The sequence below is a fragment of the Pituophis catenifer genome, unplaced genomic scaffold (assembly GCF_029215685.1).
Source record: "Pituophis catenifer annectens isolate HBS135680 unplaced genomic scaffold, rPitCat1.0.hap2 SCAF_6, whole genome shotgun sequence".
In the NCBI taxonomy this organism is placed as follows: Eukaryota; Metazoa; Chordata; class Lepidosauria; order Squamata; family Colubridae; genus Pituophis; species Pituophis catenifer.
The window spans coordinates 63,165,884-63,190,937 of record NW_027256886.1 but is presented as its reverse complement, the minus strand read 5'-3'; the positions used below and the strand labels follow the sequence as shown (position 1 = coordinate 63,190,937).

The window sequence follows — 25,054 nt, the reverse complement described above, 5'->3', positions numbered from 1 at the left end:
CTAGAAATACTACAATATACAAAATATTTTTGTGCTACACATACTATTTCTTTAGAAATTTAATATAATTTGATTTACAGATATACTGTGATTTCTTCAAGAAATTATTTGTTTCTTTAGGGTAAGACAAGACATTTGGGGATAATATCCAGCAAATGGCTTTTTAACTGCACAAAATGAACCTGAATAGTCATCAAGGGCTAATCTGTAATGTTATTGTTGGATCTGCTATGTGTGTGTGTGTGAGAACTGATTTAGGCAATAAATATACTAATATTTCCTCCTTCCCAATTTTCCTGACGATAACCCTGTGAGGTAAGTTGGGCTGAGAGATGGTGATTGGCCCAAAGTTACCCAGCTAGCTTTCATGCCTAAAGTAGGACTGGGACTCAGAGTTTCCTGATTTCTAGCCTGATGCCTTAACCTCTAGACCAGGGGTCTGCAACCTTAAACACTCAAAGAGCCATTTGGACCCGTTTCCCACAGAAAAGAAGTGAGCCACAGTGAGCCACAAAACCTGAGTGGGCATGGCCAACTTGACGTCATTCATTTCCACCAGTCACATGACCCCCTAATCATACCTACCCAGCTGGTCATTAGGGCAGAGAACTGGTTGTTAAAAAACACCAGGAACCACAAAACCCTTTTGACATCTCTCTCTCCCTCCCTCCCTCCCTCCCTCCCTCCCTCCCGCTGCTCTCCCCCCTCTTTCTCCCCCTCTCTCTGAATCTCTCTAACTCTGCCCCAGCTGCTTCTCCATCCCCCGCCATAACCATTACCTTCTCAGGCCAGGTGAGGAGTGACTGGGAGGGGACGGCAAGGGGTGGGGCCAGCCAGTGGTGGGATCACCCAACAGGGAGCCACAGCAGAGGGCCCAAAGAGCTGCATGTGGCTCCGGAGCCACAGGTTGCTGACACCCGCTCTAGACCAAACTGGCACATTGCTATTATGATTGTTAGCTATCAACGCTGTCAATTGATAGGGCCTTTATCCTTCTTCATATTCCAATTTCATTACTAATTTTCTAGTCCCAAATGGGCCAAACTTTCATTAACCATACAATTAGCTTAATTTTAAATTCTGGTTTTTGGATAACGATTTACTATAAATTTCTCTACTTAGAGGCAGTGGAAAATTTTACTGTTTCAAATTTAGGAGGGAATTGGAGCTTGAAAAAAATGAGCTTGTGATACAGCCATCTAGTCTAAATCATAGTTTTGAGTAGAATATTTGAACTAAACCCTTATATGATCTAGATTCAGAAATATAGTATATTCACAGGACTAATATCAAAAGGATATTGCCTTCCAATGCTAGTGTTCTACTAAACTCACTAAAGAGGCTTATCTGTTTCCACAAAGCGTTGAAAGCTTTCCTACGATCAGGTGGTCTGTCACATTTTTTCTTGTATTCTCTAACAATGGCCTTTGCTTCTTGTTCTAGCGGAGAAGGCAAGTCTGTGAAATACAGAATTTCAAGGTATGTGCACATGTTACAACTACGCTGACACATAATAATTTGCTACAAAAAAATTTATGAATATCCTCCTTTGAAGATGAATAAAATACCGTAGAGGCATGTAGAAAGGAAGTTGTGCAAAATACCAGTACATGCTTTTTTTTTAAAGGACAGTATGTTTATTATGCAGTTGTTTATTTAGAACACATCTATAATTTTTTAAAGAATAGAATTACTGATGCTCTAAAGTAAGATCGCTATAGCATAAAGACCCGTTTATTTCTTTTCCATATAAACTTCAAAAGATATGGAAACATTACATTATTTGTAAAAATCTGTATGAATTTCATGAATAGCAGAAGTACACTGCTCAAAAAAATAAAGGGAACACAAGCAGAAGACATCCGAGATCTGAATGAATGAAATAGCCTTATTAAATACTTTGTTCATTACACACAGTAGTTTTGTATTCCCTTTAGTTGTTTGAGCAGCGTATAAACTACTGTATGTAAAGAACAAAGTATTTAATAAGGCTATTTCATTCATTCAGATCTCAGATGTCTTCTGCTTGTGTTCCCTTTATTTTTTTGAGCAGTATATATATTCTCTATCTCAACTGTAACAACTATCTCAACCACTCAGAAGCATGGGATGAGTATAGAAAATAATCAGTCATCATGATGTCCAATGCAAAAAAATAAATAATAAGAAGTCAGAGTATAATGGTCCATATTAAAAATGGTGGATATGGCACAGTATTACAGGATACATATTTTTGTGTCCTTTATGGTTGTGCTGGAGTAAGTCCTTTGTATACTATTCTCTCTAATTAAGCTATACATGGAAAGATAATGGAATGTGCTTACTAAATTCATTCCATGACATTCTTGCTGTCTTTTACATGTAGAGGGCAACTGTGTACAGATGAAAAGTTACTTTGTTTTTTAAATACTTACCCTAAGATTTCAAAGCCCTGGATATTTAGAGTTCTAAAATTTTGGGGATAGTCACCAAGCAGCACAGAAGCTGTAGTTGCAGTCATTCTCCAAATACTGTATAGAGGAATATTATAAGGGAGAAGTTGCCTGCTGCCACTGCTTGATTGGCAGTTCCAAGCAAATGCTCCAATTCTAATAGTCCTCTACATGCAAATTGGGTACATAAAATACTAGGCAACAGAATGTAGATGCTCTACAAATGTTACATTCAAAAGGATTTACTATACCTATTTATCCAAATACATATAAACGCAGATCTTTAAAGATCTTGTGATAGATTACAGTTATTCTTCTCATCCACACTTGCTTCAGAAAGTTATGGATTGGAGGGGTTAGGTAGTATTTTTCTCTCTGAATGCATCTACTGTTTTGCTTTCATCTACTTCCAAAAATCAAATTATTACACTATTTTCATGATAGATTCACTTGACTTTTTTTCTCGTGTAATAAAAAAAGGAATCCACTAGTCATTCATTGAGAGTTTAACCAAGAATTCAGATGGTTTAAATGTGAAACCCAAAATATGAACCAATAAAATAAATTAAGCCTAAATATTGGACAGGCTATTGCAATATTGTCTTGATTACAGCACATTGATTGTGTTGGGTATGGACAACACCCTAAATATTTGACCCTGAATTAACTTTTATTAAAACAATTCCTTTGTACTGAGGACTATATAATTCTTTTTCCTTGATGTCAAAATACATTGCTTTCTTTCAGATGATCAACTACAGTTTCATTAATAAGATAACTGTAATAAATAAATGAAAGCTAAGAGCATAAAGTTTATGCTGAATAATTGAGAAAGTCAAAGAATCACCAAAAAAAAAAGTCAGTATACGTTTCATTGATTATAGAAAGGTCTTCAGTTGTTTCAATCATATAAAACAGCGGAATGTGTTTGGAAACATAGGAACCACAGAACATTTCACTGTCCTCATACAAAATCTATACATAGGTCAGGAAATTGCAGTATGGAGAGGACTGCAGTAAAAGACTGGCTCCAGGTTGGCAAAGAGATGAGAAAAGGCTACATACTCACCCTTATTTTACAACCTATATATGGAATAAATATTGAGCAAAGCTGTATTGGAAGAAGAGTGCGGCTTTAAAACTGGAAGAAGAAATATCAGTAATCTGACCTCTATTGAAGACACTATTCCGATGACTAAAAGTGCAAATGATCTGTAAGATGACGTAGTAAAATCAAGGAGCACCCCAAAAAATGAAATTAAGATTAAATATTAAAAAAAAATCAAATTAATAACAAGTTCAGCAACCAGCCTTAGAATTAAAGATGCAACATTAAAAATATTGAGTAGTGACAGATACCTTCTGCCTTTAGGATCAACTAGCAACAAAAAAAGAAACCAGCAATCAAGAAATACATAGCAGACCAGAAGTTGGTAGAACAGCCATGAAGATCTTGGAAAAGATATTCAGATTCTGGGCTGTGTCTATACCTACAGAAATCAGAATTGTTCAGGCAACAGTTTTTCCTGTAACATTCTATGAAAGTGTTGGACTTTGAAAAAGCACAATAGAAGGACAATGAGGCTTTTGAAATTTGGTGTTGCAGAAGACTTTTGAGAATACCACAGATAGCCAAGAAAATGAAAAAAAAAAAAGAATCATCAAATAAATCCACCCAAAATATAACAGAAGAATTACCGTATTTTTTGGAGTATAAGATGCACCTGATTTTTGGGGAATGAAAATAAGAAAAAAAAATTCTGCCTCTGCCTACCAGCATCCATCGGTATTCATCTGGCTAGCGTCTTTAGCAAACAGCCTGGTCAGCTTCAGCACATTAGCCTGATTCAGCACGAGCAGCTGATTGGCGGGTGGATCACCTCCTGGAATACCCCCAATCAGCTGTTCCCAGAGGTGAACTTTAGCAACAGGTTTGCTGGTTGTGAGCGCGCATGTGCCTTTGCAAAGAGAAGCTCCTTTGCAAATGGAGCTTTTGGAGGCTGCTTGAGAGGTTCTCCGTTTGAGAGACTGCCTTTGCAAAGAGAAGCTCCTTTGCAAATGGCAGTGTTTGCAGTTTCCAAAAGCTCTGTTTGAGAGGATACGCAGAAGCCGAAGGGTGGGGGCCGGCGGGTGGGAGGGGCTACATTCGGTGTATAAGATGCACCCAAATTTTCACCCTCTTTTAGGGGGGGAAAGTGTGTCTTATACTCTGAAAAATAAGGTATACTTTCAAACTTGCAGGATTCTGTAATTGTAGCTTTACAGTAAAGCAGAATTAACTTTATTGTATTTTTCTTGTCTGAGCTTATCTGGAAGGTTGATATTAAGAGTTGATACTGACTTGATGGCACCTAACCAATTAATCATTCAATCAATCAATCAATCATGAACAATAGTTTAAGTCAATAAAGAATTGACTTAACTGATTAAACACAGCTAATAAAATGGCTGTGTTTAATCATTTCATTCATTAATACTCCAAGAGCAGTTGCATGGAGCCTTTATTAGGAGCTCAAACACAATAGGTAAAATACGAACCACAATGCAGAATATGTTAGATTTATTATCTGGGATCACCAAAACCACTATATACCACAGAAAAGCCTTATATATTCTATAGCTCACTGATTCTCAAAGACAACTGGAAAGTTCTATACACATGCACATGGTTCTTATGCTTTTTAAAGAGAATACATCTCAGTGAACTATAATACAAAACTATAACAAAACACAGAAATAACAAAACCAATATAATCAGACCTATCTCCTCTCTCTCCTTCCCTCCCCGTCAAATGTATTATTAAACTGACTCCTGTTTAACTTCTTCAATAAAAATAGGTATATTAACATTTTGTGCCTTAAATAATTTCATTTATTTATTTATTTATTTACATGATTTATATGACCACCCATTTTGTTAGATCAGGCGCAGGAACAGAAGACGTGACCAGCTCGATACATGTAACAAACTTTATTTACATAGTAACAAGTAAAAGAAGACTGCTGGCGCGCTGCCGGAGCTCTCCTTATATTCGCTCCCGGCAGACGCACTGCCCCTAGACAGGGATTCAAATCTCCCGCCCGATGGCTGGCAGCCAATCAGGGCGGATGCCCTTATATGGACATAACACTCCTCCCCCCTTAGTCTGAACTGTCAATCTCGTTTACAAAAGTCACGTAGTCGCGCAGGTACGTAGGACGCCTCGGCACCCTAGCTGACCTGCGCAGTCTCACTTGTTCTCCGTCTCCGACCTGGATGGACGGGGCTCTGTCGTCTCCGGGCTCCCTCTCCGGAACCGGGCTTGGTTCGGCTGTCGAGTGAGCGGGGTCACCCCCAGCGCCTCCGGCCGGACCGCAGACCTTGGGTGGCTGGTTCTGGTGGTCTTCTTCCTGGCCTGTGGATCTGTTTCCTCGTCTCGGTGGCTCGGTTCCGACCCGGGAAGAGCGTCTGAGTCTTGGTAAGTCCATCGTTTGCTCCTCCCTGGTCTCCCGGGCGCTGCGGTTCGGTTGCGGTTCGGCCTGGTGCCGGGTGGGTGGTGGTTCTGTTTGGTGCCCTCTGGACCGGCCCGCCGGCTGCGGGAGGTGCTGGCCCGTGTTGCGTTGTCCGACCTCGCAGGGGTGGTGTTGGTCTGCTAGGTCGGGCTGGCGTTGGTCTACCCTGTCTGGTCGGTGGTTGTCGACCTGGTCGGGCTGTTGTTGCGGCACTACCTCTGCGGGGCGGCGGAGGTCTCCCTTGCCGGGGTGGTGCAGGCCTACCTGGCCGGGTTGTTGTCGGCTTTCCCTTCCCCCTAGTCCCTGGTCTACCGTTGGGTGGTGCCTGGGGTCATCCGGGTCGGGGTGTTGTTTCCTGGCTGCCTCTTGTGATGGGCGGGGGTCCCTCTCGCCGGGGAGTCGAGTGCCACCCTTGCCCATAGGTTTGGGGGTGCCCGTCTTGGATGGGTCCCGGTCTACTCGCCTGGAACTGCAGTCTCCCTTGCTGGGCTGGCATGGGCTGCTGTAACTGGTGGGGTGCGCTGCTCCTCCTCTGGGCAGGTCCCGGTCTACCTGCGGGCTGGGTTGGTGGTCCTTGGCCTTGCCGTGCCCGGTGCCCACCTGGCTGGGTTGGTGGTGCCATCCCCCGTGCGGTTGGCCCCGGTCTACCTCGCTGGGCTGCCGGTGTGACAGCATTTGGTAGTGGGCTGGGCCAACCTTGTCGGGGTGGTGCTGCTCTGCCTCGCAGGGGTGTGGTAGGCCTACCTCGTCAGGGTGTTGTAGGCCTACCTCGTCGGGGTGTTGTAGGCCTACCTGGTCTGGGTGTGGTAGGCCTACCTCGCCGGGGTGTTGGAGGCCTACCTCGTCGGGGTGTTGTAGGCCTCCCTCGTCAGGCTGGTTTTCATGTGCCCCCCCCACCTTTTTCGGAGTTGATCGATGTGGCGTCTCGTGAACTGTCCATCTTCCAACTCAACGATGTAGGATTTGGGCCCGGTTGTGCTGGCAATTTTCCCCTTCAGCCACTTAGGAGAGCCGCTGAAATTCAGCGCGAAGATTGAATCTCCTTTGCTGAAGGCGCGAAGCGGGCGGCTGGCGGTTGCGGTCACTTCCGGGCTGTATTGGGGGTGCAGCCGGTCCAAGGGTGACCTCAACCTTCTGCCCATCAACAGTTCGGCCGGGCTCTTGTGGGTGGTGGCGTGTGGCGTGATGTGCTGTGTGAGGAGGAAGTTGTCTATGCGCTCTTGCCAGTCCCCCGGGCCCATCTTGGTGAGGGCCTCTTTGGTCAGCCGGACCATGCGTTCGGCTTGTCCGTTTCCGGCTGGCCTGTAAGGGGCGGACAGGGCGTGGCGGATGCCCAGTCCTGCCAGGAAGGACTCCATGGCCAGGGATGTGAGCTGGGGGCCGTTGTCTGAGACCAGCACATCCGGTAGGCCGTGTGTGGCAAACAGGCGGCGCAGGGCTCGGATGGTTGCTTCAGTTGTGGTAGATGCCATCGGCACCACCTCGAGCCATTTGGAGAAGGCATCTACCACGATGAGGAGGTGTCGCCCTTGCATCGGACCCGCGAAGTCAATGTGGATCCTCGACCAGGGGTTGCTGGGGGTCTCCCACTTCGCGACTTCGGATTGCGGCGGCGCTGGGCGAACTTCTTGGCACGGGTCACATCTGGAGACCCATTGTTCAATGTCTTTGTCCATGGAGGGCCACCAGACATAACTCCGTGCCAGGGCCTTCATGCGGACGATGCCCGGGTGCCCCTTGTGTAAGGTTTCTAGCGTCCGCCGTTGCAGGGTGCCTGGAATCAGCACCCTGTCTCCCCATAGCAGGCAGCCTTTGATGGTGGACAGCTCCTCCTGTTTCCTTGCGAACGGGCTGAACCTTTCCTCTGGCTTTTCCGCTGGCCACCCTCTGAGGATCCAGGACTTCACTTGGCGGAGTGTGGGGTCCTTTTGGGTGTGGACGGCCACATCTGCGGATGACACCGGGCAGCTGGCGTCGTCATCAATGTGAAGTAGGTGGAGCGTGGGGGCTGGGTCCTCGACCGGCTTCCTCGACGGGCATCTGCTGAGGGCGTCAGCGTTCCCTATGGCTGTGCCTGGCTGGTGCACGAGCCTATAGGAGTAGCCAGCTAGGAAGATGGCCCATCTCGTCATTCTTGGGGACATGAAGGTCGGGGTTGGTTGGTCGCCTGCGAGGAGTCCCAGGAGAGGCTTGTGGTCTGTGACTATGGTGAAGCGTCTTCCGTAGAGGTATTCGTGGAAGCGCTTCACTCCAGCCACGATGGCCAGGGCTTCTTTGTCCAGCTGGCTATAGTTCCGTTCTGCGCCGGACATAGTCTTTGAAAAGTACGCGATTGGGGCTTCCGAGCCATTGGGCAGTTCGTGGCTGAGGACTGCCCCCACCCCGTAAGGCGACGCGTCGCAGGTCAGTCTGATGGGGAGCGTCTCGCTGTACTGGATGAGGACGCTTTTGGACGTCAATAGTCCTTTGATGGCCCGGAATGCCGCTTCCTCTTCCTGGCCCCACTTCCAGGAAGCCGATTTCCCCAGCAGGCGGTGGAGTGGCTCAGCAACTGTGGCTTTCTGTTTTAAGAAAATGGCGTAGAAGTTGAGCAACCCAAGGAAAGCCTGAAGCTCCATTTTGTTTTTTGGGCTTGGAGCTTCATGGATTGCTTCCACTTTTGATTTGGTGGGGTGTATGCCTGTGCTATCAATGAGGAAGCCCAGGAACTCGACTTCCTGTACTCCTATGATGCACTTGTCCCGCCTGACCCTCAAACCCTTGTCCTTGAATCGCTGCAGGACAAGCCTGAGCCTTTCAAGGAGTTGGGGTCTCGAGTCACCGGAGATGAGCACATCATCGAAGTAAGGCACCACCCCTGGAACGCCTTGGAGAAGGCGTTCCATCATGGATTGGAATATGCCAGGGGCAGCGCTGACTCCAAATTGGAGGCGGTTACATTTAAATGCCCCTCTGTGCGTGACAATTGTCTGAGCCTCCGCCGTTTTGTCATCCACTGGCAGTTGCTGGTAAGCCTGGGCCAGGTCCAGTTTCGCGAAAATTGATCCAGATCCCAGGGAATGCAGCAGGTGTTGCACCACTGGGACTGGGTATGCGCTCTGTGCCAACGCCTTGTTGATGGTACAACGGTAGTCAGCACAGATGCGCACAGACCCATCATGCTTCAGTGGGGTCACAATGGGGGTCTCCCATGAGGCATGATCGATCGGTTCCAGTACGCCCTGGGCGATCAGCTTATCCAGCTGTTCATCTACTTTCGGCCGCAGGGCAAATGGAACTCGGCGGGGCTTGAGCCTGATTGGGGTGATTCCCTTGTCCAGATTAAAGGAGATTGGCCTCCCCACAAATTTCCCCAGCTTACCATCGAAGACTTCTTTGAACTCTTCGATGATGGAGTCGAGTTCGTCCCTGCGGATCTCGTGGATGCCCTGAAGTGAAAGTCCTAGAGGCTTGAACCACTCCACGCCCAGCAGGTTCGGTCGGCTGTGCTGCACGATGGTGATGGGCAGCTTTCCATCGAAGTCGTTGTACTTCACATGGATGGTTGCTCTGCCTAGGATGTCGATGGGGTTTCCATTAAAGTCCACAAGTTTGTCTTTCGGGGCTTTCAGCTGGGTCCTTTTGTATGCCGGTTTCAGCTGTTGTAGGTGCTGCCAGTCCATGATGGAGAAGGCGGATCCGGAGTCTACCTCCATCTTGCACGGAGACCCCTCTGCTAGCAGCGTCACGTGGAACTTGGTGGTCCCCTCGTCGCTTGTGTGAGCAATGGTGGTGGTCTGGTGCACCGTTCTGTTTCGGGGATATTCCTCCTCCCCGCGCCGGGACTGGTTTGAGGACCGTTTGGATGTCCTCTGGTTATCTTTGCGATTTTCCCGGAATCGCGGTCTGGGCGGCTCCGGGGCTGGGTCTGTGGCTCTGCAGGCCTCGGCGATGTGGCCCCTCTTCAGGCATCGGCGGCAGGTCGCGTCCCTCCATCTGCAGGTCGCTCTGGGGTGGTCGCCTCTGCAGCTGCCGCATCGCTCTCCGCGGTCGCCATGCGGTGGGGTTTCCCGCCTGGGAGGGCGGGACACCTTGTGGACGGCCATTTCCTCATCAGACTCGGATTGAGTGGTTGCCTCGTCCGATGAGGTTGGGCCCGACTTGTGGATCTTATGGATCCCTCTTGCTTTTACCATTGCAGCGGCTGCTTGTTCGGACGTTTCCGCCGCTGTTGCCTCGTCGAGGACGTCTTTAAGCGGAATCTTCTTCCTGCTGAGGAATTTCTTCTGCAGCCCCACATCTCGCATTCCAAACACAATGCGGTCCCGGATGGCATTGTCCACATTGTCGAACTCACAGTTGGCAGCGAGTTGGCGGAGCGCTGCCACGAATTCTTTGATTGATTCACCTTCCCGCTGGTTTCTTTGCTGGAAGGTGAACCTGTTTGCGATGGGGGTGCCTGTAGGTGCATAGTGCTCCTGTAAGACGTCCTGCAGGTCATTCCAGGACATCTCCTCGATGTCCCTAGGTGCCACGAGGTCCATCGCCATCTCTAAGACGTCCGATCCGCAATGAGCCAGGAAGAGGGCTCTTTTCCTCTCATCATCGAGGTTCTGGTATCCATTGCCTCGCAGGAACTGCCGGAATCGGACCATGTATGACCTCCACTTCTCCCGGGATGGGTCGAACGGGTTCAGCGCGGTCATCGGGGCTTGCGGGGTAGCCATTCTGGAAGTCGCTGTGGTGAGGTGACTTCAGCTCTTTGGGCGATCGTGCCGTGAGTCTTTCTCAGGTTCTCTTCTCTAGTCCTTCGTCGCCAGTGTTAGATCAGGCGCAGGAACAGAAGACGTGACCAGCTCGATACATGTAACAAACTTTATTTACATAGTAACAAGTAAAAGAAGACTGCTGGCGCGCTGCCGGAGCTCTCCTTATATTCGCTCCCGGCAGACGCACCGCCCCTAGACAGGGATTCAAATCTCCCGCCCGATGGCTGGCAGCCAATCAGGGCGGATGCCCTTATATGGACATAACACATTTCATAACAGAAACTCTGGACAGTGGATTAAAATAAAAATTACGACCTACAACTCATGATGCCCAAAGTTAAAACATTAAATTCTAAATCACAAAAACCAATTCAACAGCAAATGTCAACTAATTTCCTGGTCCAAATATCAAGAAACGCAGGCATATCTTTAAAGCCTTGTAAAAGGTTACCCAGGTTGGCCCATCTGGATTTCCAGAGGGACACAGAACAAGTGCACCCACAGAGAAAGCACAACTTCTAGGTCCAAAGGGATCACACTGTTTGATCACAAAATATCAACACATGCCTTCACTGCAAGATTTGGTGGGTTCAGCAGAAACAATGGGAAAGACAGTCCCACAGATATTTTCAGGTCATTTGATATCTTAATTGCTTAAAACTCATATCCATTTTAGTTACTTAATTAGGTCAATACGGTTATTTCAAAAACATGTATTAAAATATTACTCTACCTGGAGAAATAGACTCTGCATATTCAATATTTTGATGACAGTTCTTTCGGAGGAAGCATAAAATGAATGACAGACCCTTTTGTATCACTTCAAGAGGGGGAAATTCTAGAGGACATTGCCTGAGATTTAAGGCTGTAAGTGAAGCTACATTACCTGCCAAAAGAAGAAAGCCAAAAATGTAACGTTAAAATGTTTTAGAAGAAAAAACTCTCCATATTATTATTTAAGTGATTATTATTTAACTGTAAAGTTACTTAGAAACAATAAGACTGTTGGTTTGCAAAAAAGTACACATAGAGCATTCAAGTTTTAATAAGTTTGTGGAAGAGCATGAAGGAAATGTTTTTAAATGTTTTTAAATTTTTAAATGTTATCTAATTCTGGGTTTTATTTAATTGACCAAACTAAGTAATAATTTTAATTAGCAATTTTATGATGTTTGTGTGTCTATATTTTTCTTGACTGTACACCGCCTTGAGTCCTACGGGAGAAAGGCGGTATAGAAATATAATAAATAAATAAATAAGGAAGACCTCCCTCTTGCCTCAAGGGGCAAGCTGTTCTATAACAGTCAAAGCTTCATAGAAAATGGCAGCTTTTGTCCTGTTTCCTGCTAATCCCAGTAGATGAGGACCTCAGCAAACATTCCTTATTTGTTTGTTTGTTCCATTGCTTTACCATCTGCTTTGCATGTCAAGCACACAGATATTACCTGAGATAGGCAATTTTGAAGAAACTCAGCTCCTAAGCCATACAGTATATATGGCAACTAATGCATGCTTTTTTTTTTAATTTGATTTATATGCCGCCCTTCTCCGAAGACTCAGGGCGGCTTACAATGTGCTCAGCAATAGCCTTCATCCTTTTGTATATTTACACAAAGTCATCTTATTGCCCCCACAAACTGGGTCCTCATTTCACCTACCTTAGAAAGGATGGAAGGCTGAGTCAACCTTGAGCCTTGGCGAGATTCGAACCCTGCAGTAATTGCAGGCAGCTGGTCTTAATAACCTTTCAAGGGCAACCTTATATACAGCAGGCTACAATAATCCACCTGGAAGTTGGCCAGGTCATGAATGACTATGAGGAGAGGCTTCCAATTCAGGAAGAGGCACAACTAGCACACAACAAAAGGCTTAGATGGGGAGAACCAACTCCAACTCAGTCCTACTAAAATTGAGTAGTTGTGGATATTAAAATACCCTGCATCTGATTACTTTCCATACCAGTGCTAGAATGGGGCATGTAATCTGAGAGTCCTCTTGAATTCACAGCTCCTGTTCAAAGAACAGGTGGCAGCTGTGACTAAGTGAACCTTTGTTCAGCTACCTCAGATGCATTAATGGTACCCTTTCCTAGATTGGGAGGAGTGGCTTTCAAATGGCCATTCATGCCCTAGATACCTCAAGGCTTGACTACTGCAATACGCTCTCTATGAGGTTGCCCTTGAAGACCATTCAGAAGCTTCAGATGGCCAGAATGCAGTGGAGTAAACTGTGATGGGCTTGCTTTAGTATGCTTTTGTTGATAACCATTGCTCTGTGAGCTGCACTGGTTGCAAATCTGTTTCCAGGTATGATTTATGGTGCTAGTTATTATCTATACATTTAATTTGTCCAGGGTCAAGATTGAACAACTGGGGTCATCAGCAACTGATAATACCTGACTTCAATTAACAGATGACTTTAAACATCAGAGTCATGTAGATATTGAGGGGCAAGAGCAGTGAGCCCAGAGACACATGTCAGATGTCTCTGGGTCAAATTCTTCTCCCAACCACTGAAGACAGTGAATACAGTAAACCCAGCACTGCAACACTGTACTCTCATTGCTAATTCCCTTAGGCAACAGAGAAGGATACCACGATATTAAAATCTGCTGAGAGATTACGAGGAACTAGGAAAGATGTAGAAACAGCAGAAAGAGCCAGGCTTTGCAGCTTTTATCACCACAATAAAATGCCTAATATGGGCTCTTATTTATGGTTGCTTGAATCTTCATCTATGATGAACAACTTGCTCAGAAAACCAAGGAGCACCTTAGGACAATGAGAGAATATTTGGAAAAATCCAATACAGGGTCCTCATCATAGGCTCATTCCAGAGTGCCATCGAATTCTTGGAAAACAATCTAAAGTCCTTCTGGAATCTTGCAAGGTCCATTAATTGCCTGGAGTGGGTTGATTAAATAGGTCCCACTTTCTTACACTGGGAAGCCAAAAGGTGACCAGAAAATGATCTGACATGGCAAAGGACTGATTACAGGGAGTCCTCAATTTACAGTTCATTTAGTGACCATTTGAACTTACAATGGAAAAGTGACTTATGACCGTTTTTCGCACTTATGACTGTTGCAGCATCCCCATGGTCATATGATAAAAATTCAGATGCTTGGCCACTGGCTCATATTTATGATGGTTGCAGTGTCCCAGGGTTATATGATCCCCATTACAACATTCTGACAAGCAAAGTCAATGGGGAAGCCAGATTCACTTAACAACCATGTCACTAACTTAACAACTGTAGTGATTCACTTAATTGTGGTAAAAAGGGCAAAACTCACTTAACAAATGTCTCACTTAACAACAGAAATTTTGGGCTCAACATGTGAATGTTTTTAAAATGTTATCTAATTTTAGGTTCTATTTAATTGGGCCAAACTATGTTATAATAATTTTAATTAGCAATTTTATGATGTTTGTGTATCTATATTTTTCTTGACTGTACACCGCCTTGAGCCCTATGGGAGAAAGGCAGTATAGAAATTTAATAAATAAATAAATACACTATGGTCATAGGTTGAGGACAGCCTGTATATTATTCTCCACTTTCAGATCAGGTTGCAGCTAATCTATGACCAAAAAGAAAAAGTCTAATTGGTAACCCTGGTATGTGTCAGGCTCCCAATGACTCCACTGCCAATCCTGCAACAGAATCTAGCAGTTCAAGGAAGATGTCCTTGTGCAGCAGGAAGGCTAATAGAGCAGTAACTGCTCCTGAGAGTTCACCTTAACAGAACAGAATAAGAGAACAACAGAGTTGGAAGGAACATTGGAGGTCTTCTAGTCCAACAGAAAACCCTATACCATTTCAAGCAAATGGTTGTCTAATCCAGGGGTGGGCAACTGTGGCCCTTTTACAACCTGTGAACTTCAACTCCCAGAATTCCTGAGACAACCAAGCTGGCTCAGGAATTCTGGGAGTTGAAGTCCACAGGTTATAAAAGGGCCACAGTTGCCCACCCCTGGTCTAATCTCTTCTTAAAAACCTCCAGTGATGGAGCATCCACAACACCTGGAAGCAAGAGGGTCCTTTAACCAGAAGGACTCCTACTTGATTATCTGGAGACCAAAAACTCTGAAAATGTCATCGCCTCAAACCCAAATGCTAAGATGCAGGCAGATCAGGTCCCAGTGGGTGCTGAGCCTAATGATTCAATAAGCCACTAAATCCAACACTGATATCCTCTCCTCAGCCAGCACTGTTCCTTCTTTAGCTAACACAGGTGCCAAGAAGCAGTACAAACTTCACAGGCTTGAGAATCCTGCACTTTGGCAAAGTAAGCACCTTGCGAGCAAGCAGAAAGATGCTGACCCTGCAAGTAAGCCCCATGCTTCATTATTGGCAACCGCTGAGCAGGAAATGTTTTGGCTGAGTATACTTGGCGGGGAGAAGAGTTAATCTATGCAGGGACTCCTTCTCTTACTGGAAGCAACTTCGACATCTTCATTTGTGAATTCCTGTTCTTGATTTCTGCTTATTTTGACCTTGGTCTTCCTGGCCAAGCCTCTGACTTATCCCTTGTACTTTTCAAGATATTCTGAAGTAATGCATTACAAACTGTCTATTCAGATTACACCTTCTCCCCTAGCTTCAAGTAAGCTATCATGGATACACTTGTTCTTTCTCTTGCTTCCCCAACTCTTCTTCTGTTGCCTCCTGTCTGCTGCCATGTCTCCAGATAACACTTCCCAACATTTTTACAAGCCCTGCTGGAAAATAATTGTTCGTAAACTCTATGGGTGTGTGTATGTGTGAATTCCTGCACAATACCTCTGCAGTTTTGGCCCCGTTGCCTGCATTACGCCAGAACTTTGCCTGTCTTCTGCATGAGCGTTTTATTTTTACACTGAAGCCAGGACACAGAAAAGAGCCATTAAGGTTTTATGGATGACACCCGTCATCACCACCATCTCCATCCTGGCTTCACAGCTGAAAATGCAGGTGTCGGCCCTGGAGGTCATCTTTTCTTTTGGATCTTCAGGGCTGCCACACTTAGTCTGTGGGAAACTGGGAGGGGAGTTAGCATGGAGTTGGTAGAAGTATTTAGCCATAGCAACATTCTTTTCTCTGAGAGTTAAGGACATTCAGCATGCACCTGGAGTGGCATCCCCAGTTGCTGGTGGATTGATTGGACCATGTGATGGACATGTGGGTGCAGGGGAAGGGACTTTGACTTTCCTTTGGGTGGAAAAAACTCGGAGCTTTCAGATTCGGGTTTTCCCACATGTGCCAATATGACATCTCTAATAAAATGGAACTTTGAGGAGCTGTTGGCCTTGGAGTCTTCATTGGTTGGAGGTATTACTTGGAACCCTGACAGCAGGTGGCATATCTATGGGAAAGGACCAGTGGTGGGTTGCTCCCGGTTCGGCCCAGTTCGGCCGAGCTGGTAGTGGTGACGATGTGACGTTACCAAACCAGTTCTCTTTGACTGGGAGCTGGGCCCTCCCGCCCGCCCCCGCTTTATTCCTATCTTTATTTCTTGTTTTTTAGCCCAGCTGATAGGCGTGGCAGAGTGGATTGCCGCACCTCAGCTGGGCAGAAACCTAATGCACTTGCGCAGAGCGCAAGTTTGGTGCGCGAGCAAGCAAAGCGAGTGCGCGAAGAGAACCGTTGGTAACACCGGTTGGAACCCACCACTGGAAAGGACCTCCTCTCTCTGGGGCCACCCAAATCTAACTACACACTGTAAGTGGGCTGCCTCACTTATAGTCAGTTCTGGATGAGGGTAGTTTTATTACATATTGGTCTGGTGTTCAGTTACAGCAGCTGGAACCCTAATCCATCAAGAATTTGATGACCTGATCTTGAATACCAAGAGGCTGGAAGATAGGTTGCAATCCCCAAATTTATCATGCCAGTGACTGGTTCACCTACTCATCTATCACAACTTTCCTGGAATTTCTCTTACCTTAATTTCATCCCCACACTTTTCAACCCTCCTAGGCTAAAGAACATTTATCCAGATAGAAAAGAAGTTACTCCAAAATCCAATCTGGGTTGGTCACCAGGACCATACGTTACTCTTCTGAGCTTTCAGACTCATGCTGAAGCCCATCCTCAGGGAACTTCTCTCAATTGGAATATGTGCTTTGGGCTATTCCATGAGTTGTATTTATGTGGTGTCTTCCTATTGGTTAATTGGTGTGTTGATGGCTAGCAATTGTTTGTTGTTTCCTTGTGCTTCCAAGTTCTTGGCTTGGAAACAACAGGCAATCGCCGGCCATCAACACACCAATCAACCAATAAGAAGACACCACATAAATACAACTCTTAGAATAGCCCAACGTAAGTTCTCTGAGGATGGGCTCCAGCACAAGACCGAAAGCTCAAAAGAGTAAACTTCTGGTCACGGTGACCAATCCAGATTGGATTTTGCAACATTATCCTGGGACATGTAAATTTGCCTTCATTTGTGAGAAGTAACTCCACTCATCTCTGTTCTGTATAGGTGCAAGGACCAGGCCATTTGCTCCATTGTAGGGTTATCTATGAGCCAGCAAAGTAGAAAGCCACAGCTGCTGGTGAAGCTGATCCCCACTGCCTCATGCTGCTAATTCCCAAGACTATGCTGTGCTGGCTTCCATCTATAGTTGCTATAGATCTGTACATGCCACCACTGCTGCTGCTGGGACCAACTCCAAGCAAGGAGGATGTAAGATTTTTTTTTTAAAAGTCATTTAAAAAATCAGTGCATACTGTGATCTATAATATACTCCACATCTTTAAAACCAAGCAAAACACCAAACTCCATTAATTCCAAACACCTATAAACTCAGGATATTATCTTAGTGTTTTAGGAGCCTCTTCATCCTAAAAGTAAGCAGAAATTTCCCGACAGTTAGAACAATTAATCAATGGAACGACTTGCCTCCAGAAATTGTGGGTGTTCTAACACTGCAGGTTTTAAAGAAGAGATTAGACAATGATTTATCTGAAATGATGTAGGGTTTACTGCTTGAATTGGGGATTGTGTAGAAGACCTCCAAGGTCCTTTCCAACTCTGTTATTGTGTTATTCATCCACTTTTTCTCCTGGAGCTGCTCAGTATATAAAGGAATTTCTTTTAATAGGCAATGAAGGAGACACTATTCAGGACTAATTCTGTATAGCTCCTTGTAATCACCTTATTCCACTAGATACTGATACAACTACCCTACATATCAAACAGGCCCTGAAAAATATATTTCTAGCCCTACTGCTGGGGTATGTAACTCCAGAAACTGTTTTTTTTACAAGATGTCTCCACTAGAGGGCAGGAAATTCCCTTATCTTTACTGTATTTAATTTTATGTTAGTTCTTATAGATTCCATGAAATTTAAAATGTTGTTTTAATCATACACTGTGAAAGAAGGGTGTTTTCATCTGGGCAGCTCCTTATAGCTTTGAATCAAAAGCTATTGGGCAAATATTCTTCTTTTCTCTATACATGGGAAAACATAAGAATGTTCTGGAGAGAAAATATTATCTGGATATCTTGAAAAAAAATTCTGAATAAGTCGTTATATGTATAATAAATGTCCTGTATGCAGTACATAAGTCCTCGATTTATGACCACAATTGAGCTCAAAATATCTGTTGCCAAATGAGACATTTGTTGAGTTTTATGATCTTTCTTGCCATAATTGTTAGGTGAATCACTGCAGTTGTTAAATTAGTAACAAAGTTGTTAAGTAAACCTGGCTTTCCCATTGACTTTGCTTGTCAGAAGTTTGCAAAAGGAAATCACATGACCCGGGGACACTGCCAACGTCATAAATTTGAATGAGTTGCCAAGCATCCAAATTTTGATCATGTGACCTTGGGGATTCTGCAATGGTTGTAAGTGTAAAAAACGGTCATAAGCTACTTTTTTCCAGTGCCGTCATAACTTCAAACAGTCACTAAATGAACTGTTATAAATCAAGGATTACCTGCAAATGTCTCTAGAAAATGAGAGTGATTATTAGATTTATTTTTAGGACTAAATATAAACCTAAACTATTAGGACCAAAATCTACTCCGTTATCCACAGTTCTTAATTTTCCATTGCACTTATCACATTTGGATAAAAAGTATATTGAAAAACTTCTGAATTATATTATATCAAAATTTAAAATATACTTAAATTACAATGTATTTATTTTTCCCTTTAGAGAAGCCTATTTAATTTCATTAAGAAAAATGTTAACAGTACAAATACATTTGGGTAATGTAAGATAAACAGAACCAATATATAACTGGGGAAAACAATATGAAAACTGCCAAGATCATAATGCAGGTAATAACACATTTTTCACATTGCCTTCAAAATAGTATTTTAAAATGTCCACTCACAGCTTGAGTAATTACTATTTCTGCTGTTTCTCTTATTTTTCGAAAGTGTAGTACTTAGTATTCTACATTAGTCTATATTTTATTCATGATTACATGTATATTTGCACAAATTATTTCTGTAAAAGCAGTGCTGGAATACAAATACCTTTCTATATTATTCTAAATTGCTGTCAGTTAAACCCTATTATTAATGCTGTAAAACAATTTTTCTTTTCAAGAATATTCCTCAGCAGTAATAAAAACAGTAGTCATGCTACTCCCAGTTTCAAATCTTCTGTGCCTCTCCCACCGCCCCACCCCCGTCACTATTCTTATTTATTCTCATGGGTATTTTAATTTCCAATATAATAATAAAAATAATTTCACATAGACCTTGTTGATAATTTCTTAGGAAAATACAAGGCTCCTATAGCACTTTTAGAAGTATAAAAAAATGAAATACTGATAAACCTTGCATAGCAGTGATATTAAAATGTTCCTTAACGTGTAATACATGAGGTGTATATATTAGAAACATTTTAAATGTATGTCAGTGTAATATGGACAATGATTACTTGCACAACAGACTGAATAAGAAAGGAGAACATTTTAAAGTTTGAAAAATCAGTCACCTCAGGAACGCCCTGGTTTTAGGAATCTCAATATTTTCTATGACTTTCTGTTGTTTGTTTGTAGGGTGTTTATGTCAGTACACGTAAAGAGTAAGATTGGAACTTAACAACTCTGATAGAAAAGGTGTCTTAAATGTGAAAGCACCAACGTTCACCAACATAGGAAAAGATGCCAGAAAATAATTGACCTTGCCTGGGCTACAAAGCTAACCAGGTCTGGGCTTGGTTAATATTTAGATGTGCGAACATCAGAGAATACCTCTAAAGCAATATGAAGTCGTATATAACTCTAAGTGCTATTGCTATGGTAGGCTAGATTGTGAAGTTGAAAAACATCCTTGGCATAACAAATCATCTCTGTAATATTGCTGACAAAAATTTGCCTATTGTTACTAGGACACAGGTTTGACTCAAGGCTATCAATACTTGCATATTCTGTTCATTCGATCTGTATGAGTACTTTCTAGACAAACTATTTCTGTAGATTTGAACCTTTTATTTACTAAATGTAGAAAAATAGACAAATAAGGGTTGGGTAAATCCTGATAGAAGGCAGTAGAAAGTATATGGCTTTTTGTGATGAATAAATATTTGTCAAAAGAAGCAAAACGGCTGTTTATAAGTACACTTTTCTGTTTATGAAAGTGAGAGATGGGAACAGCATCAGGAGAAACATGAAAGAGGTTAAGTGCTATGAGAAAAGATTGCTTAAGAAGATGAAACAAAAAAGTTAATAATCTCTTGTGGGAAGAAACTGGCTGTCAGATAACCCATTCAGTGAAATACCTCAGTTTCCATTTGAAGGTAATATTCAATCAATCAATAGAAATAACTACAGGTAGTCCTCAACTTACAACCATTTGATTAATGACTGTTCAAAGTTACAATGGAACTGAAAAAAGTGACTTATGACCAGTTTTCTCTAATGGCCACTGCACTAGCCCCCGTCATGTGATCAACCTTTGGGGAAAACATTGTTAAAAAAAAGAAAATGAAATAAAGAGAGAGAGGAACAAAAATGAAGTAATTATGTAGACTGAATACTAAAGTGGATCATCAGTACAAAGTAAGCACACTGAAGCAGTTCGGTCACATACTGAGAATGAATGAGGATAAAAGTGCAAAACAAATATTTAAAAGAATAGTGAATAGGTTAAGAAGAAAGAAAAGACCAAGAAATCTGTGACTGAATGGAACTGATGAGATCCTCAGAAAGAAAAATGTGAGAAGTCTAATAAATAAAAAGCAATATATGAAGTAATATAAGGGTATGATAAAAACAAGAATGATTTGCAAGGATAGGAAAATATAGTTATTGTAGTTGTAAGCGCCAGACTCGCTTGCAGAAAATATGACTTCAGTAACAGAGTTGTTAATGCCTGATATGCAGTACCAGACTCTGTGGTCTCATCCCCAAACCCCCAAAACTTTAACCTAAAACTGTCTACTGTTGACCTCAACCCATTCCTAAGAGGTCTGTAAGGGGCATGCATAAGAGCACCAGCGTGCCTACCGTCCCTGTCCTATGTTCTCTTTAATTGTATTCATTTTATGTATTCAATTCATGCTTATATATTTTATCTAATATGTACTTGGAAAAAAAAAAGCTAGATCAAGCTATATTTCTTTTCCTTTTCTTTCCTTTTCTCTTAACTTATGTCATCAATGCCATTGGTTCTAACTGTTTTTCTGAACTTTGCCTCATGCTGCTTACCCTGAGAGGGAGTATCCTGAAAGGAATATATGTATGTTTAGTTACATATTATTGAAGGGACAGAATACTTACCAAGCTCCACTGGTAGCCTTGTAATAGGATTTCTTTCTAACAGGAGAGTTTTCAGCTGCCTTTTTAATAAATCAGAAAATAATAGTTAAATGTATAATGACAAATATGATCAGTCATGAAAATAAGAGCTAATTAATGTATATATTCTTATATTATTTTAATGAAAAAACTAGATTTTTCATTAAGTAGAATACAGTTTATCATCATCACATTCTGCTGTACATATTGGAAGAGCATTTTATTTTATTTTATTTATTGAATTTTTATTGATGGTTCATTGTGGGATATCTCTGCCTGGCTGAATATGGAAAGAAGGTGTGTCAAGGTTTTAGAAAGGAGTCAGTTTTCCTAATTTTATCCATTTCTCTTGATATAAAATAAGATCTCACTTTCTTTCTAGAAGTTGGCATACACCTGAATTACAGAAAAATCTGTTCCCATCCTTAAATTTATTTATTTAAAACTACATATTACTGTATATACATTATTTTGAAAAGCTTGCTTATATATTTATCATGAAAAAATGCACCCATGTGGCATATTTAAAAAAAAAACTGAAATCAAGGCTCTATATCCATGATGGCGAACCTATGGCACGTGTGCCACAGGTGGCACGCGGAGCCATATCTGTGGGCACGCGAGCGTTGCCCTAGCTCAGCTCCAGTGTGCATGCGTACGCCAGCCAGCTGATTTTCGGGCCTTTTGCGCCCACCAGAAATTGGGAAACGGGCTGTTTTTGGCCTCCGGGGGTGGGGAAGACCATTTTCACTCTCCCCAGGCTCCTAGAAAGCCTCTGGAGCCTGGGGAGGGAAAAAAACAGGCCTACCGGGCCCACTGTGCCATCGCGTGCCAAAAGCAGGGGGAGCGCGGGGAGTTCACACGTGCATGCACGGGGGGCAGGGCATATTGAATTATGGGTATTGGCACACGCGCGCTCGACCCCCCACCTCCCTCGCGCTTTTGGCACACAATGGCAAAAAGGTTAGCCATCACTGCTCTATATCAATCTCCTATTTAAGAATTAAATCTGGTTGTTATTATTAGTTGCCCCACACTTTACTAGTGATACTAATGACATATGGCCTCTTCCAAATGAGAAGCAATCCTAAAGGGCAACACTTTATAAGACCTATTTTCATATTTTGTTACAGCAATGGAAAAGAAACTTTGGAGCTTTTTAATTTCATCTGTATTTTATAAATGGGGTGTGTGTGTTTTTGTAGCATTTCCTAATGTCTCTTCAGCCAGGCTATTTTAAGGACAAAGAATTGCTGAAGGGTATAGTTCAAGGATGAAATGCTCCTGGTTTGGACCGGATCGCCGGATCCGGTAGCGATGGAGGCGGGTGGTTTGGAGAACCAGTAGCAAAAATCCCTGCCCCCCCCATGCCCAGCTGAGCCTCGCGATCATCAGAGGCTTTCTTTCTTTTAAATACCTCTGACGATCCAAGCTGAGTTGCCTGATCATCAAGCTGAGTTTGACTCTCCAAGCTGACGATCCAAGACAATGCCTGACGATCCAAGCTGAGTTGCCTGATCGTCAGAGGTTTTTTTCCTTTTAAAAGCCTCTGACGATCCAAGCTGAGTTGCCTGATCAGCAGAGGCATTTAAAAGAAAAAAAAGCCTCTGACGATCAGGCAACTCAGCTGGGATCGTCAGAGCCTTTTGAAAGCATTTTTTTTACAACCTCTTCGCCAAAGAAAATTTGCTTTTAAAAAATGGTTTGTAGAAAAAATAGTTTTAAAAGTTAAAAAAAAAAATTGGCCACGCCCACCCAGTCACATTACCCCACCACCAAGCCACGCCCACAGAACTGGTAGTAACAAATTTTAGATTTCACCACTGGTATAGTTATAACAGTGCTTCCTGGGCAACTTTACAATGTGTGGATTTCAACTCCCAGAATTCTTCAATTCATCATGGCCATTGTTAAGAATTCTAAAAAATGAAGTCCATACATTGCAAAAGTATTTCCAATACAGGCAGTTCTTGACTTACTGCCACAACTGACTCCAACATTTCTGTTGCTGAGACATTTTTTAAGTGAATTTTGCCCCATTTTACAACCTTTTCTTGCCACAATTGTTAAGTGAATGCTGCAGCTGTTAAATTAGTAACATGATTATTAAATGAATCTGTCTTCCCCTTTGACTTTGTAAGAAGGTTGCAAAAGGTGATCACATGACTCCAGGATATTACAACTGTCATAAATACGAACCAATTGCCAAGCACCCAGATTTTGATCATGTGACCATGGAGCTATTGTAAGGCAAAGGCTACCTGTATTTTGTTCTTTTGATAATTAGGGTTAATATTTAATCATACATGGTACTACTATTCAATTTGTTGAGTAGTAGATACATGATATCTACTACTGAACAACTTCCTTTTAAAAAAACAATAGATATATTATATAGCAGAAAACTTACTTGTGGCATCCAATCCCAGAAGGAAGCTCTTTCAATTTATTATAGCGCAGATCTAGCCAAGTAAGATTTGACAGGCTCTGAAAAAAATCTTCAGGAATTACAGAAATGGCATTTCCTTCCAGATGTAAATACTAAAATGACAGATGAGTGGGAGTGGGAGTGGGAGAGAGAGAGAGAGAGGGAGGGAGAGGGAGAGAGAGAATGAGTAGCCTATGCTTAGCATATAATTTGAGAGTAATGATTTCCCCCCCAAAAATAAAAAGTGCTAAAATTATTCAAGTAATTTTTAAAGGATTATCAAGGATATAGTAATCTTAAAATGCAATTTGTACATATTGCAAATCTCAAGTGGGAAAGCATCTATTTTTTTCAGCTATCCTTTAATTAGGTATGTTAACAGTGAAAAACTTACTCTAAGGTTAAATAATCTATATATTTCTGCAGTAAGATGTTGTAGATCTTTTCGACTCAGATCCAAAGACACTGCTGAATTAGATACAAGTTTTTCAAGAGCTCGGTGGATGCGCCTTGATGAACTAGAAACTGAATCGCTCCGCCTTTGAGTATTTTGACGGTTATCTCCACTGCCATTGTTTTCTGTATAATACCACTTTTCTTCCATTTGTTAGTTAACTTTGATTAAGCCAGAAGTCTAGCAGCTCTGTATTTAAAGATAATAAACTGAAAAATAACAAAAAGAATATGTGTAAATCAACAATATAGTTTATAAATGAATTTATAAGTAGTATAAGTAGAATAACTTTTTCTTAAATAAATAATGTATCCTTTGCTTCACAATTGTGTTAGTTATAATACTGCAATATTGGAAAACTGATAAGAATTGTTTTTTAATATTGTTAATATCACTAGCACTTCACAACAAAAGACAAAAAAGCCCTATAATCTCATTTGGATTATTTGTGGATCTTAGTTAGTTGCCAAAAAATTGAACCGGAGTGAGTGTGGTTTCATGTGTGTGGTTTCCTGCAGATGGGGCTTCCCTTGTTTGCATGGCCCAATTTCTGGCATGCTATGGACTGGTGCCAGTCCATGGACCAGGGGTTGGGAATCCCTGCCCTAGGGCCTCTATACACTAGTCAGTGCCTCCTTCTAATTGAGGCCTTCTTTTGCAATCACATGTGAAAGAAAGCCCTAGCTGGCATATGAACAGGGGCCCTGGGTGGGTCTGAATGGATGCCCTGGTCATCACACAAATGGAGGCCCC

At 42.8% G+C, this 25,054-nt stretch overlaps 1 protein-coding gene across 1 annotated transcript in view; it reads right to left on the bottom strand.

The window, feature by feature from the left end:
- LRRC27 (leucine rich repeat containing 27) overlaps positions 1–24,451 on the bottom strand; it is a 66,644-nt gene extending 42,193 nt beyond the window's left edge. The window contains exons 1-5 of the mRNA XM_070945707.1: positions 24,242–24,451; positions 23,830–23,960; positions 21,402–21,460; positions 11,406–11,558; positions 1,335–1,457 (exon numbers count right to left, since the gene is read on the bottom strand). Of these exons, the coding sequence (XP_070801808.1) occupies positions 1,335–1,457; positions 11,406–11,558; positions 21,402–21,460; positions 23,830–23,960; positions 24,242–24,451 (676 nt within the window). The remainder of the gene's footprint in view (positions 1–1,334; positions 1,458–11,405; positions 11,559–21,401; positions 21,461–23,829; positions 23,961–24,241) is intronic.
- Positions 24,452–25,054: the final 603 nt, after the last annotated feature.